Source organism: Xenopus tropicalis, chromosome 8, assembly GCF_000004195.4.
Source record: "Xenopus tropicalis strain Nigerian chromosome 8, UCB_Xtro_10.0, whole genome shotgun sequence".
Taxonomy (NCBI): Eukaryota; Metazoa; Chordata; class Amphibia; order Anura; family Pipidae; genus Xenopus; species Xenopus tropicalis.
Genome location: NC_030684.2, coordinates 99,995,786 through 100,013,606, shown reverse-complemented (window position 1 = coordinate 100,013,606; position 17,821 = coordinate 99,995,786). Strand labels below are relative to the sequence as shown.

Below are 17,821 nucleotides of genomic sequence, written 5' to 3'. Positions count from 1 at the left end.
CCAAGTTTAAGAGAACGGCTTCCCCCATGGTTTTGAGCCCAAGTTACCAGCGCAGGCTAGCTACATTATATTTAAATGCATACAAAACTTTAATTTGGTGTTAAAAAGGAGCAATTACGTGAAGACATTGACAGTAACCCTTTCAGAAATAAACATTTGCAAAAAGTAACTCTTTCTATAAAACCTCAGTGTGCAAAATGATTATTTTTCGGTTTCAACTTTGTAATAATTACGTGTGCACGGAGTAGCAAGCGGTACGGTAACAATGCGTTGCAAAGCCATTCACATCAGCTCCGCTGAAAACAAAAAAGATTTTTCTTCCCTGCTGGGATTCAAAAAGCGGCTCTTTTTTCCACCAATCATGAGACAGGAAGTGGGGCGGGTTTACGATCTCTATGGCAATCTTTTGTCGGTCACGGCCAATCAGGGGCGGTACCGCTCTGCGCACTCCTTCCTCTTTCGGTGGTTAGAGCGCGGGAGGTGAGGTGCCGCCGGGTCCTGGCTTCAGTCAGCTCAAACGAACGCTCCGTACAAAACATTGTTTACACCGACTTGACAGCTTATCGACACCGCCGCCTCTACGTCCGATTATATGCCGCTGGCCTGCGAGCAGCGTCTTTATTACCAGTGAGTAATTCAAAGGGGAGACAGAAGTTGGGGCTGCATTGGAAACTGCTTTGTGGAATTCCCGGCCTTTATAGGGCTGCTTGTATTATAAAAACCTATCTTATATACGCAGAGTTATTAATAGTTGTTGTTAACCACATAGAATAGCGACGGAGCTAAAGCACCAGGAAACAATGAGCAGCTAAAATGGCGGCTCCCTTCCCCCACTCGTCATCTGGAAGCAATGCAGTGACGTCAGTGCCAGGGGCCCCCTGCCTGGGAACTGTAGTTCCGAGCTCCGCTAAGGCTCCAGAGGCCGAACTACAATTTCCCCCAACATTATGGAGGGAAAAAAGTCTCACTTTAAGATTAATATTCGTGTGGTTGACGCGTGCCTACTTAAACGATTTTATGAGTGAATAATATATATATATTTCATATGGGGGCTTGTGTACATTCATGTTAAATTGTGTCAGTTTGTGCATTTGTTTGGTGGTATATTCCATAAAGTGGAGCAATTAAACACTTATTATTTTAGTATGAATCAAATTTCTGTCATGGGGCTTGAACTCTGAAGTCACTTTAGTATTACAACAGTGAAACTGAATTGTATTTACCCCCTTCATCATATGTGCATGTTTGCCACATACACCCTTCTGTTGTACATTGCTGTGGAATATGTTGGCACTTTATAGATACATGTAAAAAAAATGGCAGTAAGAATAATCTCATGCTCTTTAAGCTATTTCCTTGAACAGATCCCCAGCCTATGAGGAATTTGCCTTGTCCCCCAAACCTCAGACTAATAAACAAAACCACTGTGTTAATAAAGCCAACTGGGCATGTATGGGCTGAAGTTGACAATTCAGTCCTTGCAGACTGAGTTGGTGCTTATTGGCCTATGTAAGGGGCCCACTGATGTCCTGTCTGACATCTGGCCAAAATCCACCAATGTTTTATTTTTCATTCTGTCATGTTAAAGGACATGTCAAGCCCAAAAATACATTTTTGCCTAATAAAAGAAAACGTAATTCCAAGCAACTTTCAGGTGTGAATTTATTTAACATTTTTAGTGCTTTAAAAGTTATTTGTAAATGTATTTTCTATTGAAAGCAGCATTTTCTGGATGCTACTTTTTATACAATGTTGCAAAGATCAGTCTCCTCTAGTAAGACAGGTCTGTAAAATCTGCTGCCTTGTGTTACATTGTTTCAAATGCTAGGGCCCCCAGGGTAGAGAATAGAAAAGGACTGGCAAACACTACTCAAAGTCAAAACCCATTGCAGATTTGTAATGAATGTATATTGTAAGTTGATAGAAGTAAAAAAATATATATTTTGGGTTGACTTGTCCTTTAATGTGGTCCTCATCTATTGGGCCTGTAGAGCCACTTTGTATCATTCAGTTGTTGGCTTCTTGGTACAACAATCGGATCAGCTTAGGCTATTAGGCTTGTAGGTGGCCAAATTTGATCCAGTTCTGCTCACTGGCAACCTTGCCAAACAAGCGGTTCTGGCAGTGTATGGCCAGTTTTAGTGACTGGGGGCACATTTGCAGTAGGCAGTTAGGGTTGGGTAGGTTTTTGTAAGTGTAGTTACACATTGCTGTTATAACATAGAACTTTATCTTAATTAGGTAACAGCGTACAAGGTATTTTTCGTTGATGGGTATTTAGCTGGCTGAGAAGCAAACAAAACTATTTATCGGCTCCAGTTTATTAGAATGCTAAATTCCTTTAAGGTAGAGGTATTGGCCCATTTAAGAAAACACTTATAGCACATCCATGGGCTGAAAAGCACCAGTACTAGTGTAGCAAGAAGCAACAGGAGTAGTTTTAATGCTTCTGTGAAAATACTCTGGCAGGTAATGTACCCAGTGTGCCATTAGCCTTGGGTTACATTCATTTGCTGTTAAGCAGACTGTATCACTATTATTTGGGTTGGTTTATTTTTTTAATTAAAGGGATAGCTAAAAATTATTGACCTCCAGGTGCCTTTTTTATGCATAGTTTTATTTAGTTTCTGTGAAGGATCAGAATGAACCATTTTCTATATATTTGCATTTAAAGAACTCTATACTTGTCATTGTCACACTGTAATTTGCTTTTTTTTTTTCAGTGTTCCATGTTGGACCCTTTTTCATGGAATGCATTTGTGGCACCTTGCCCTGCTGTCCTCTTGGCCTGTATTTTTTTGTCTCAATATTAAATTTTTCTGCTCTGGTATTAAAGCATCTATGTTTCCTTTGCATCTGCACTGGTATCTGTTTCTTGCATTCAAGGATAACCTTCTGTACTGTATAGTGATGAGCAAACCTGCAGCTTCCCGCTGAGTCCTCTCTCTCCCTGCCAGGGGTGAGGACGCAGCGGGGGGCAGATCCGGTCCGTGGGCTGTAGTTTGAGAACCCCTGATGTAAACATTTGACTGCACACTTGGTCTAGCTAGTTGTGTGAGCCATAGTCTTTCCTACCCACCTCGGCTGGCATAAAAATAGCAAGCTCCGAAATGGACTGGTTGGTCTTGTATCTTCTATACCTCTGGCAAAAGGCAGCTTATGAGCTGTGGGTAAATCTCAACCAATCTCCCCAACATACCTGTATCTATCTTATTAAATTGTAAAAACGGGCATGCAAGGATAATGATGCATATGCCAAATGGCATCCAATTACATTTCATTTACTCTCTGAATGAAGTGCAAGAAAACATTAAATTAAAAGTCCAGCTGTATATTCTTGGCTTTTGAATTTAAGGCCCTCAGATATTGTTGGACTACAACTTTGTGCATCCTTAAAATTATAATCTATGGCTGAAGTATGCTGGGAATTAATGGCCACAATAGTGTCCAAATGTAACATATAAAAACTGTATACTGACCGATATTTGAATGCGTTGATGTGCCTCACTAAATGAAACCTGTAACACACACATTAGATGTGTCAATTAGCATGCTATAGTCTGTATGCACTTTATACAGCTTATATGTGCATTTTGTTATTAGGTTCTGTAACAGCATTTGAAGAGAAATAATAAACATTTATTAAAAGTGTGACCTGCATCTCCATGTCCAAGGTACAAAAACATTAGTAAACAATGAATTCCAGTACAAGTGCATATGTGGCTGTTTGTGTGTATGACAGCATTCACCAGCTTGAATTTTATTTTTGTTTGCTTATACTCTATTCTTCTGCAACTCAAGCTTGCACCACCCATATTTGCAAAAACTGTTCGTAGGTATGTTCCCAGTGAATCCGTATATAAACAGTTGCCCAAATTAAAAAAAATGTGACTGTCATCAATACTGTTTAATTGTTATTCTCCTCTCTCTAGCTGCCTGCATTAATCCTGTGATAATCCATTAATTAAACTAACCGGTATATTTTCATTTTCTGTGCAGTGCCCAAACATATAAAAACGCTTCTCATTTGAGGAACCATCCATAGTACTTAAATTTTGCAGTGGATCAAGGATTTCTAAGAGTCATGCATTCTCCAGTGCAGAATGTTTTTGTCATTGGCCTAGAAATGGACAGGACCAAAGTTGTATGCCAGTTTTCTTCACTACAGTGTGAAGCAGTACATACATGGAGAAAACATTGTAATGCCTTCTCAAGAGGTATTCGTTTGATATTTTAGTAAATAAGTGGGTGTGATTGCTTATTTTGTCCTTAGTGAATATTGCGACTTTTTGCTCTTTATATCATAAGTTATTTTGAGTTTCCAGTTTTAGTGTAACCATATACATGGGTTGGGTGTGTGCAATAATGTTTAAAATAAACTTTATCTGTTTTTATTGTGTGTGTGTATAAATGTTTTATCTTTCTTTCATCATTCCCTTAGGTTACAATGTTTACTAGAGGAATTAAGAGAAAAAGTTGTGACCCCGAGGAAGATAATGATGGCCCTCTAGCTGAGGTGAAAACCGTTCCTTCATACACTCTTGAACGACAGTCATTACTAGATATGTCTCTGGTTAAGCTTCAGCTATGTCACATGCTTGTTGAACCCAACCTTTGTCGCTCTGTACTTATTGCTAATACAGTACGGCAGATTCAAGAAGAGATGACTCAAGATGGTAGCTGGCACATTTTTGATCAAAGAAGAACTGATCAGTTTCCATTAGATCGTCTGGTTTCCACAGACATCCTTTGTCGTTCAACCAAAGAACAGGATGAAGGGAGAATGAATGATGAATATATTGCTTACAGTGAAGAACTGGAAGTGCACCAGACCCAAGAAATTTCTGAACTGCCACCAGTTACTTCACTAAAACCATTACAAAATACTCCAAGTAACCTCTGGGAAACTGAAAGCCCACAGGATAATAATAATAAGGTGCATTTTCAAAAATCCCTGGACCATATTTTTGAAACATTGGAAAACAGAAATGCTACCTGTGTGGAAGATTTATTTTCTGAAGTTGATACCTCCTACTATGATCTTGATACAGTACTGACAGGCATGATGGGAAATTCAAAGCTTGGCCATTGTGACATGCTTGAAAGTTTTTCACCTCCATCAACAACATCCTCGAACTGCAAGACTGAGCACAATGAAATTGATCATATTGTTGAGATTCTGGTGGAATCCTGAAACGATTATGATATACTGATTGTAAAGTCATGATAGATTGCGGTTAAATCCATAAAATGTCAGCAATACACTATATCAGCATTACTGTATCTCTGTTCTTTAAGCAGGCCCCCCTCAGTAATAAATAACACAGTATATGCAATACATATAAATATGTTACAGACCTTTAACATTTTAGTAGCTTTATATGCCACATTTATCAGTTCTATAGGGATCGGACGCTGCCTAAAAGTGTATGGCACAAAAATGGTTAAATGCCCCTATTACAGAAAGATGACATGGAAATTCCTACTCCCACGAATTCCAGATAACTGATCCCTTATGTATTCTTACTGTCTCTTGTGCTTCCTATTTGTTTTTATAGAGAATTACATACCCCCTAATGTAAAATATAAGGATATTATAAGTCGCAAAGGAGTTCCATGACTATATAAAGGCATGAGTCATGGAACATGCACTCAACATTGATTTACTCCAAATGCTTTAATACAGATTATGAAGTCACTGGTGACATCTAATGTCATCTTGTCTTACAACAGAACTTTACACTTGTGCTCATGCTTCAGCATTGTATGTTTTTGGAACTCCTTGGTGACTTACAATATCCTTTATTTTATAATAGGGCTACATTATTCGCTATATAATATACAAGTTTTAGTGAGTGATGTAACACAAATTGCTTTGTTAAGCACAGATTATAACTTGTGACATCACTCTGTGCTATTTATAAGGATATAATTTACAAGATATTAGTGGCACTTGTCTGTTTTAAATTATTTCCTTATCCCCCTTATGCAGCCTCCAAAGTGAAACTTTTTTTTTTTTTCTTTTTTTTTAAGGTCATGAAATTAAATAGAAAATATGTTCTGTGGTATACTTTTTCTAAACAAGCTGCTGTTGGAGAAAACCTTAAGCCCAACAGCCCTTAGTTGGATAGCAAAAGAAATGTATGAAGATGGAGATCTTTGCTCTTTGGCATTTCTGAATTAAGAGTACATTAATAATGCTGTATGGGTTTAGCCCCATATTTTTCACATAACTTGTTCGACCAAAGGCTCTTCCTTACCCCTCTGTTCCAGCTGTCCTGTGCTGCACTATACAATGCCAGTTGGGGACAAAACAGTGTTTATTAATGTTTATAAATGCAGAGTTTAATGATAATTGGGGGGCAATAGCAAAAGGCTTCTGAAGTATGTCCTGTTGCAGAACAAAGCTTTAGAACAGTGGGTTAAAGGAAATGCCTAATGTTTTGCTGTCCCAGTGACATGCTGTACTGTGCTTTCTGATTTATTTCTTCCCCAAAGGAATGCAGGAGTGCCGACAGGGGAGTCTGCACGGGCACATTTTTTAAAAAAATCTGCATATAGATTTTAGTTTTAATTTAAGCATACTGCAGAACTTATTTTGGTTTTAATTTCTCAATATTTCCCATTTAAGTTTTTCTTTACTGAAAGCTTTAATATTGTCTGTAGCATGTGAGCAATAATTTACTATTACTTAAATTAAGTGGCTTTGAATATCTAGTGAATGATTCTGCTTAAACTAGGTAATGTCTGCTAAAGCAATATTAAATAATATTGATAACATATGTATACATAGATATAAATGGTTTCACTATTGAAATATTCTATAAATCATCTGAAAAGTCCTTGCACTAAGAACCTGCTTAGTGTTAAAAAAGGGTTCTCTATAATAGTGGGCATGGTTAAGGAAACTTTAACCCTTCCCTTACTTGGTCCCTTTCATCTTGTTGTACCACAGGGCAACCAGAACCATAGAATATACAGCATCAGCACATTATCTCCATCCACTGTAGAAACAACAGCACAGGCATACAAGTGTATGCTTGTGCTGTTGTTTTTACAGTGGATGGAGATAAAGACGGTTAGACTGTTGGTATCCTTGTTACACATAGGTCTGATGTTTATCCTTTCACATACAGCAGCTATTTTCTATCTGTGTCCCTAAACCCCTTTTATGCCTTTTCTTATCATATACTTGTTTTCCTACTGCCTAGTTCATGGTCATAGATAATTGAATGAGATGTTGTGAAAGTTTTGGTGAGCAGGACATATGGGTACTGTAAATCATAAACTACACAAAATTCACTTGGAATTGAATTGTTTGAGCAACACACAGTTCCTTTGCAATATAATTGTTCATTATGAATGCAGTAGATATTAATAGTGTAGGTCAGTAACATTTATTTACATTGTGACCATATTGCACATAATCTTCACCTTTAGTCTGATCAGTTAGATTGCATGGAAATTAGTGGATAAGTGTTGATAACCTTGCAAACACACACTAATAATGTGCGCATCTGGCATAACGTTAATTGTTCAGTGATAATTGAATTGACAGCCATCCAATTTTGTCAAAAATGTTTATTTGTTTCTTATCTCACATAGTGAGACACCATAGAGCTGGGCTTTATGAGAATATATAGCAGCTCTATGCAAGCTTTAGAAAAGCCATCTAATTAACTTGACTAAAGTCATACATTCAGTAGAACATAACGGGCCACTAGTTACAAGAAGTTCTAGGTTAAAGGGAATGTTCACTTTCAGACAGTAGTATCAATTTGAAGAGCCCCTGTTAGAAAAAAAAAAACACTTGTAAGTCTTGGTCTGTAGCTTCAAAACTAAAAAATTTCCATATAAGATACATACAAGATGATTACAAACATGTTTTTTTCTGATGGGTTCAATTCGACTTATCTGAAGGTGAACACCCCCTTTAAAACTACTCTATATATCCTGTTTACAGATTTTTTTTTTTTTCAAAAAATGGGGAAGCAGTTTTAAGTTACTGAAATGTTTCTTTCACATTCGTTATAGAGTGTATTTGTGACTTATATGGCTCCTAAGGATCTCTTTGTTAACGTAGCTATGAGTGATATATAAGTGAATTTCAGCGTTTAAGTGAGATTACTTAAAGTAATGTCTTTGCAGATGGATATACTCATAATGGATATACTCTCAATTTCTAAAGCATCTTGGTGTTATGTATTTTGTTGCAATTTACATTATACTCAGAACATGGAAGTCAATGACAAATATGAAAATGTGCTTAGTCTTGCAATTCTTGCAATTACTTCATGTTCTTAAAAATCTAAGGTCATATCATCTTTTTCTACTGTCTGTTGCAATTGTATTGTTTTACTGTAAAAATAGATGGGTTAATCTTGTTGTTCATGTAGGTTCATCTGGTTTTACCAGATAGTAATCATGCATTTGTTAAGACAAACAAGGTCTCGAGAAATATCACTTCATTGCTCTGTGTCTGTGCAACAATAAATATGTAAAAAAACGTTGCATTTTGCTTGGGAAGAATGCCTTTAAAGGTGCCTTGACAACTTCTGTGTTATGTGTAACCCTCAGAAGAATGCATGAATACAACTTTATGTACACAGACTTACAACCTCCTTTTGCATGTTGCTTCATTTCAGAAGGCCTTATTGCACCAGGTCCTTATAAGTATTTGTTTAAAAAGTGATCTTTTTTTTTTTTGTAAACATACTTTTGTAATATTTGTAATACATAATTTTATATGGATATGGCAATCTTGCAAGAATAGTTTAGATTTATATTTAAACATAACATAGTTTTTTAATAAACATGTTGATACTTCTGACTATAGTCTTTGGATTTTTTTTTTATTCCCCTATATTTGTGAGAAAATTTATACATGGACATAAAACTGGCTAACACATATGGCTCCTGACCAATCCAATAAGCCACACACTGTTTCACAGTGGTAAATAAATGCACTACTGTTTGATATGAAGTATCAGTATCTTGTGCAACTTTTTGGAAGTATGCATGTGCAAAATTAGTAAATGAAATATTGTACTTCATTTTAATTAAAGGGAAAATGTAAATTAATTCATGTGCATATAGGCATTCTGGGCACTCAGTCCTTAGCTGGGACCACCATGCTTAGTATAGAGAGTCTGCATGCAGCCTGGTTGGTATCCCTGCACTACAGGGTTATTTGTCAGGTCATTTCAAGCCTAGACCTAGATAACCTTTTTAACCATAACACGATAACTGATACATTTAAGAGGGGTCCCTGACTACATGCTGGACTTCAAAGGGAAGTCTGATCATTCCATTCTGAAAATCAATGAAATAAAGTACTGAACAAACAGCTGGAGAGTGCATAAACTATGCAATCTCTGGTCAAGCCTTTTAAGCTGTTTATGTATCTTACAGTCAGAACGTAAGTTACTTTTATTAAATATTTATGATATTCATCCTGTTGTGAACATGAACAATCATTTGTATGTATTTATATAAAGAGGATATAAATAGACCCCTTTACCTATGGACTGAAAGTGATTTTAATCCTTGTAAAGTAATGTGCTGGGTTTACAAGATATTGCATAGGAAGCAAGCGCACAAGAATGTTTTCATGGTCATTTTATCTATAGGCAGCAATAAGTTAAATGTTTATTCCATACACACACTTACATACGTATATGTTGGAAGTCATTCTTAAGAAGCTACTCTTTGTCCAGAAAGTCTGTGGCCCTCCTACTATCGTATGTAGAGGGATTTCCAGTCCCAGAATCCAGCACATTTCACAATGGGGATAAGGTGAAAGTTGGGTGCTTGGGAAATGGTTCCTATATGTCAAATATACATAATTGTGTATGTTTAGATAAAAATGATAAATATATATGCACATATGTGTGTAAAAGGCCCCACACAAACAATGTTAGCCCAACTGAGCCCTCTGAGTCTTAACCCAAAAACTGACCATGGCAATTAGCCACAGACCATATGAAAGAGTTGCTAAATACACAACATAAGACTGGAACCAGAGGCCTGCTACCATGGGGCAAATTGAGATTCTTGCCTCAGGTATCAGCGCCCAGTGGGTTACCATGGATGGCAAAAATATGCTCCTGGTAACTTCAAGAGATGAAATAAAAGATTTTAGGGCAAAGAGAACAACCAGAGTAAACAAATACCTAATGTTACCCATTGGCCCTTCAAAAGAAAAAAAAAATGGTACTTTTGGTTAAAAATGGAGAGTAGAGGTGCTGGTGGTGCTTTTACTGGGAAGCATCAAGGAGATACATTTTTTTCTGGGCACAAGTAGCAGGTGCGAGGCGAAAAACAATCCTTTTAATAAAACATAGGGGGCACAGATTGGCCAGCACCCTCCATGATAAAGAAACAATGTATTTTGTTCCATCAACTATAATGTTTGTGAGCAGAGAAAACCAATACACTTGTGGCCAAATATTGAGAATTCAGATGCGGCAACAGGCAGAGTGCCAACCACCACGAGTGATGTGTTTGTAGCTTTTACCTTGTAAAATTGGAATATCTAAAAGCAGACCGAAAAAACCATACCACCACAGTGTGCCTGGCACAGATGACAGCGTGTTACTAGCAGTTTGTGGCTGTATAACACTGAACTAGGCCGTCCTTCCTCGCCACTCCCCCCAAAAGCCTACGTGTCGCGTCATTGCGTTCAGATTCGTGTAGCCGTGACGCTGAAGTCTCGCGAGATGTGGCTGTGACGTAAGGAGTAGCTGTCAGACAGGAGCTGAGGAGCAGGACATTAAAGGGCTTGCGGGACGCTTCCGGACTGCGGGCTGTCTTAAGAAAACCGGGAATGTCCCGCGAAAGGCGGGCTCTGCTGGCCGGTATGTAACAGCCGCTGTAGTGCAGGATCCGTTGAAGTGTAACGCTTCAGCCGGAGATGCTCACAACTCATGGTTGTCTTTACGAGCAGCTTTTGTAGAGCAGGAACTTCCAAGGAGTGTTGGGAGTCGTGCTTCAGCAAAACTAGGGCTAGAGGCTGGCCATTAGCCACTTTCACCTTAGGCACACAGCTTCCTGGCTTCTATACTTTCCAAGAGGTTCCGCGGTATTTGTTTCCTGGCTTCTGCTTGCAGCCTTGTACTTGGCTCTGCAAGAGGCAACGTTTCAGCAGCACTCGGTCATTTGTGGGCTTGTATATTACCCACTGCCACGCAAACTATTCCTTATTAGGAACCTCTTTTAATGCTGAGCTCATTTTAACACATTTCAGCTTTTAAGTTATATAAGATCCAATAACTGGAGTGAATGGAACCCAGCATGGGCCAAGCACAAGACAGCAGAGTTGGACAACCAGGACTGCTTGGTTTCCTGCCATTCTGATTGGGAAGCCAGCTTGAACAAAGGGAAAAGTAGAAAAGTACCATACGAGTCCACACATACATGGCCACCTTAAAGGGCTCATTTTCTTTTACCCTGGGCATAAGTCCAAGAGTACCGACTAAATGCTAAAGTTGCAACAAAACTTGCTCTCTGGCAAATTTCTTTTCAAGTTGCCGTCAGCTCCTTGTTCCAGATTAAACAGCACCTGTGGCACTCACTAGACTTCTTCTCTGAATGCCACCCATGCTTGGGGCATTCCAAGGGGCACCCACATGTCATACACTACCTGTCCTCATTCAACATAGCACTGCCATTTGCAGGCACAGCTGTATTCAGCGCAAAGAGCTGTTCCCCCAACCTGTTCAGCAAAGTGCAAAAGTAAGTTGTTGTTTTTTTCTTTAAATATTATTGCGTTATTTGCCAAAGTATAACTGTGTATCATTATTTGAATATACAGGTATGGGATCCGTTATCTGGAAACCCATTATCTAGAAAGATCCGAATTATGGAAAGCCTGTCTGCAATGGACACCATTTTAAAGGACAAGGAAAGGCTAAGTCACTTGGGGGTGCCAAAATGTTAGGCACCCCCAAGTGACTTTAATCGCTTACCTTTTACCCCGGGCAGCACCAGCCCGGGGTACCTGTAGCGATGCGCTTCCTCCTTCCGGCTTCGTTTTGCAATGACTACACGACAGGCGCATGCGCAGAAGAGTGAAAAGCCGACTTCTCTGTTAAAGTTCGGCTTTTCACTCTACTGCGCGCAGCTACCCCAGGCTGGTGCTGTTCTCTCCGGTAAATGGTAGGCGATTTAAGTCACTTGGGGGTGCCTAATATTTTGGCACCCCCAAGTGACTTTGCCTTTCCTTCTCCTTTAATCATATAAATGAGATTTTTAAAACTGATTTCCTTTTTTTCTGCAATAATAAAACAGAAGCTTGTATTTTATCCCAAATAATATATAATTTTTTTTTTTTTTTTTTGAATGCAAAATAATCCTATTGGGTTTAATTAATGTTTTATTGATTTTTTTAGTAGACTTAAGATATGGAGATCCAAATTACGGAAATACCCCTTATCCAGAATACCCTTGGCCCCGAGCATTCTGGATAAGGGGTCCTATACCTGTTCATGTTTGGTAGAATATTTTTTACATCTTTGATTCCTAGCAGTAATAAAACAGATGTGTGAATTACAATTAGTGCTACAGGATACTTCTAGTGATTTTTACATGAAGTTACATGAAGATTGCAGGGCACATTTTAACTGCTACATTCTTCTAATTCTGTTAGGCAAAACACTTTTCCCCATTCACATAGCATTTAGAGGGAACTATAGTGGTCAAAACATAACACAAGGCTCATTAAGCAACTAGTTGTGCTTTTAACAGCACATATAATGCAGTGTCCTATGGGGCATTAAATACAGGGGTCGAGTGTGCCAGGGGACCTTTTGTGATGCCAGTCTAGTATGCAGAGGTGCCCTATAGGGATTCAGATCTTTGTATTCCATTTAGGGAATTAAAAGATTTGCGCATTTACAATTTCTCAATACAATAAAACTCACTCCCATGAAGCCGGAGAAAAAGGGGCTGGTTGTCCCCATCTCATGATGGGTCTTTGTTTCATTTCATTCTTTTAAATGGCAGATCTAATGTGTATTCTGAAAATGTGGACTGTCAGGCCATAGTTCACCAATCAACTTTAGCTAGCCAGGTCTTTTGAAGTTATATACAATCCCACAAGTTTGATCCAGTTGCAGTTAACCCAGCTGAAATCAGATGAAACTCCAGATAAATATCTGACTAAATGCAGATGGAAGGAAGCCTAACACGTGGTTACATCACAAATGTCACTGCTAAGGCATGCAGAACAGCATCTAGACGGACTAGCCTCCTGTTCGCATAAGAGGGAAATGCCTTGCAGTTCAAATACTGGCAAATGTTTCTCATTGTATGTAGATACAACATCAAATTTACAATATAAGCCTGATTAGTAATTAAATGACAACTAAATCCTCAGCCAGAGTTATTAACTATTCAGCACACCCCTCTGCAGAGGCCCCATTGCCCCCCACTCGAATGGCATAATTGCGCAGCCGGTTTTGTGGCCATTTTTACCAGTGTCAGTTATCGGCTCCTGAAGAGAGATTGCTATCCAGAAGCAAGCTAAATAGTAGTTAGTCTGCTCCTAGCTTTCACTGCGCATTCTCTTGGTTGGTGTAATTGGATACTATGATAAAAAAAAATACAATATATGTGACTGTTTATCCGTTGGCTTATTTATACGTAACAGTTATAAGGAATGTAATTTTATGAATAGCTATAGCAATATGTAGAAAGATACAAATGCTGTTTGTCAACAGTAAGAAGGAAGTAGTTACCCTTTCAGCTCCTTGATTTTGCTGAGTCATTCACAGTGGGATGGGGAGGGAAATGTTACTGGACCGGTAAAAGCAAGCATGCACATTGTGTAACTTTTAAAGGCACCTAGCAGTGGCTGTGAAATACATTATACTAAAGGTTTGTGTGGGAGTGTAAAGAATAAAAAAATGGGATTTCTTTATCAAACATATCTTACCTATACCTTTTCCCATTTCCTGATCCTCTTTATTTGTTATATGCCTTTTATTCTGTAAGACCCTGTCTTACTTTAACCTACTTATCGGGGATGGAAGATTTCTTGGACAAGCATAATATGCAAGGATATTGTGGACTTAAGATCTAAGATATGTAAATATATAGATAGGTTGGAGGGGTTTAACTTGATGGGCTTTGTTCTTTTTTTCAACTGAATTTACCTATTATAATATGTTGTCTTAAATAAAGATTTTCCATTTTCTATGGATCTTTGACTGCCCATCATCCTTTGTCACATTTAATAAAATTATTCCCTGATTTGATATTACTTTTGATATTTAATAGCAATTATTCATTGCATGTGTATGTTTATTACTGTATCGTGCTGTTTAATGTGCACATGTTTATTTTATTTTATTATTTTTTTGCAGACCCATGCTTGGTAGAGGACTTAAACGCAAGCTGAATGATTGTGAGGAGACCATGAACGACTTTTCTAGTGCCTGTGACTTTAACAGAAATATGCCATACAGTCATCAGAGGCAGCTGGTGCTGAATATGTGCCTCAACAAATTACAGAGCTATAAAATGCTAGTGGAACCTAATCTACACAGATCAGTTCTTATAGCCAATACAGTAAGACAGATTCAGGAGGAAACAAGAAAGGAAGCTAGCCAGCTAACTGGGATTCTGTATAATGATAATGCCTGCAGCAATGTAATATACCCAGGAAATGATTCCATAGAAAACCCTGTGAATTTGCCTTGTGGAATTAACGCCGTCATCAGTCGAGACTCCTGGCCTTTTGAAAGTCCTGTTGACAGCTTGATGGAAGTCACTGATGACGACATGTCATCTGCTATATCATCTATTCTAAAGGATCTGGACTTTGTGGAAGACATTAGCCCATCTCAGACACCGGCCTCTTGTTTGTATGAACAGCCAAAACCAGTAGAAAGTGGGTGCAAAGTTGGCGACAAACAGGACATAAAAGGAGGGGAATGTGTTTTTGGTTCCTTTGAAATCACAAGTTCTATAAGTTATTTGAAAGATTTATCTGTAGATGACATTTTTGAAGATATTGATACATCTATGTATGACTCAGACTTCAGCTTCTCTTCTTTAATTTCTGCAAAAGTGCAGCCTGCTGAGGAACCTCTAAAAGTGCTCTCAATGTGCAATACCCAATCAAACAACAATTTACAGGCCTGCAGAACAGATTTAAATGATTTGGATCATATCATGGAAATATTAGTTGGCTCCTGATGTTGTAGCACAACAAAGACAGCACTTTGCAGTCCTTTGATTGGATGTCATTAACACAGTGCAACCTCATTCATTCATTTTTTGGATCACTTTTAAGACATTATGTTAAATTGTAGATACAATTTTAAATGAGTGTGTGTAGAGAGAAAAATCAAAATAAAGGTGTTCCGTGCATCTTTTAGGACAACTTGCTCAACAAATTATGAATTAGGTTATATCTTCTAGGAGTTTGGTATATTTGAAGTTTTTATTTTTGAGTACTCCGCAACCAAGACACAGATTTTTACAGTGTTAATGAATATGCTTTCGACTGAAAGCAAAAGAAATATTTGACAGATGTCATCCATTTTCCAAAAACAAACCCCAATTTTTGTAACAGTTTCAATCTTTCTAAATTTTCTTAAAGTTATTAAGCAGAAATACAGTATGTAATTTGTTGTACATAGTGGACACTACCTCTTTCTACATAACGTGCTATGATCTAGAGCTTTCCTGTATATGCTATTTATTTTGGTCTGATTTACTTTTCACATCCATCTTAATCTAAAATGACTTGTAAAATGCAGAGACTCGTGATTTTGCTTTTTAATTTATTCGCAGGAAAAAAATTTGTTTATGAAGTTTTTTGTTTTTTACAGTTTATTGTCTGTTAATGTATCTGTGCTGGCAGTGTATTTCTAGGCAATCTGAAATGTATACCTGGGAACATCTTAGCTTAGTTTGAGTTTAATGTAATAATATGGTTATAACATTAAGGTTACATAAGCCTGGCTCCCTGTTCTCCTGCTGATCTGGCTGACTACTTTTGAGATTTAAAAAAAAAAAAGGTAACAGTAGTTGACTGCCCTCAGCCTGCATCCTCCAAAGTCCCACAACTCCCTGCACGTGATGTCATTAAGGAAGGAACATCACAGTACAATGCATTGTGGATTATGTAGTTCCTGCATACTGTCTGTAAGCTGTGGAGAAGTTGTTACAATACAAAAACATCAATGTTTTGCTCCCTACAAATGACACAGAAAGAGAAGAACAGTTTTGCAGCTGAATTTCAGCATATAAAAATGTCATTTATTACAGATTGCAATGATAGGTATATTAGGGCTTTCTGTGTTGTGTGGGGAACCAAATTATGGTTCAGAAGCCAGAGTTCCTCTTTAATTTGACTTCTGTTTAGGAGCAAGTAAGTAGCTGCTTCTGTCACTCCTGATATTCTGGTAGGTCCATTCCCATAGGCTGCTCATTAAAATTGCAAGAGACTGTAAGTGACTGTGACCTGGATGGACCTTAGTAGTGAATGTAAAATCTAGAAGGTCCAACCAGATATAGTCACAAGTATCAACAGCTGATTTAGATGCACTTTTACTTTGCTGGCAAACATTCATTGCATTTTGGGAGATTCTTTCTGCATCTACACAAAATATTACCATATATGACTTGGAATTTGGCCTCCCAGTAAAAATATATAATTATGCGCAGTTTTTAGAACCTTTGGGTTCCAACAAGATGCTGTAATGAGATACATCATTCATTTTTATTGTAGACCATCAATCCTACTGTAATAACTGCATGATATAAAGGGATCATGCTTTTAGATGCTTTTGATCAACAGGGACAGTTAACTCCAAGCTTCACAGCCCAGATATTTTAACTAAAATACTTTGAGCTAAGTGATGAGTGTTCCTATGTATGTTGTAGATTGTTTGTTTTTTGTTTTTTTTTTTTGTTTGTCTTTTTGCATCACTACCTCAAAACTTTGAGTAGTTGACTTTCTTGTGATAAATTCTTTGTAGGTAAATGCATTTTAATTTTTGTTCAAACCTCCTATAATGAACTATGCATTTGTATGCGCTGTGACTGTAGAAAACTTGCACTTTTACTTTCATTGTTAATTTATAAACCTCTTTTTGACAGAGGTGCCAGTAAAGGACAATGTTGCTAACCCTTGTAGAAAGCCTTATTCTTGTTTTTTTTTTTTCTACACTTGCTATGGCTACCTTATTGTCACTTTTGCAAGCCAGTTTCTTTTAATGCAGTTTATCTGAGGAATCCTTAGTTTTTATATAAAATGTACATTTCTTATCAATATTTATATACCAACAATTTGTTTCTTTGTTTGTTACAGAGAAGATATCTTTCACATCAGACTCCAGCAGAGCCCATTCTATGGGCAGTATTATCAGGAGTTAATTAACCTGCCTGTGTGTTTTTGGGGTGTGAGAGGAAACCAGATTTTAGTTATCTGCCACCTCTTTTATATAAAATAATACAAGGCATCATATGGCTATGACACATTACTTGATTTGACTATATCTGGCCACTCGGGGACAATAACTATGGTCAAAATACCCTTTCCCACCTTTAATGGCTCCCTGTGATTGTTTGGGTTTCCTCTACTCCGGTTTCCTCCCACACTTCAAAAACATACAGGCAGGTTAATTCACTGGCGACAGTATTGTCCATAGTGTGTGTGTGTGTAATAGTGACCATTGTTTGTAAGCTTAGACTGTAAATACACTGCCTGAGGCAGATGCATGGCAGGGCGTAGATAGATCAAGCTTGCTCACATTGATCCTGTATGAGAATGCCAGCATTGACAGACAAATGGGAAGTTTCTGTAGACAGG

General features: G+C 37.9%; 2 protein-coding genes across 5 annotated transcripts; both read left to right on the top strand.

Annotated features, from left to right (window-relative positions):
* The first annotated feature begins 370 nt into the window (after positions 1-370).
* On the top strand, positions 371-8,830 carry cdca4 (cell division cycle associated 4). Of its 3 annotated transcripts, none has more exons than XM_012968432.3 (3): positions 371-627; positions 4,000-4,217; positions 4,442-8,830. In XM_012968432.3, the coding sequence occupies exons 2-3, from the start codon at positions 4,203-4,205 to the stop codon at positions 5,192-5,194; spliced, it is 768 nt and encodes a 255-aa protein (XP_012823886.1). In that variant the 5' UTR covers positions 371-627; positions 4,000-4,202; the 3' UTR covers positions 5,195-8,830. The 3 variants fall into 3 exon arrangements, with proteins under 3 accessions (XP_012823886.1, XP_012823889.1, NP_001016649.1); NM_001016649.3 differs by lacking the exon at positions 4,000-4,217 and having other exon boundaries at positions 471-627; positions 4,442-5,532; positions 7,040-8,830; XM_012968435.3 differs by lacking the exon at positions 4,000-4,217 and having other exon boundaries at positions 372-627.
* Positions 8,831-10,675: 1,845 nt separating this feature from the next.
* LOC100496857 (SERTA domain-containing protein 2) lies at positions 10,676-17,142 on the top strand. Of its 2 annotated transcripts, none has more exons than XM_004917205.4 (2): positions 10,676-10,856; positions 14,364-17,142. In XM_004917205.4, the coding sequence occupies exon 2, from the start codon at positions 14,368-14,370 to the stop codon at positions 15,196-15,198; it is 831 nt and encodes a 276-aa protein (XP_004917262.1). In that variant the 5' UTR covers positions 10,676-10,856; positions 14,364-14,367; the 3' UTR covers positions 15,199-17,142. The 2 variants fall into 2 exon arrangements, with proteins under 2 accessions (XP_004917262.1, XP_002938844.1); XM_002938798.5 differs by having other exon boundaries at positions 10,677-11,733.
* The last annotated feature ends 679 nt before the right edge of the window (positions 17,143-17,821 follow it).

What these genes read in the sequence shown, in the direction of transcription:
- LOC100496857 (XM_004917205.4), top strand. Translation starts at nt 14,368, where the DNA reads ATGCTTGGTAGAGGACTTAAACGCAAGCTGAATGATTGTGAGGAGACC.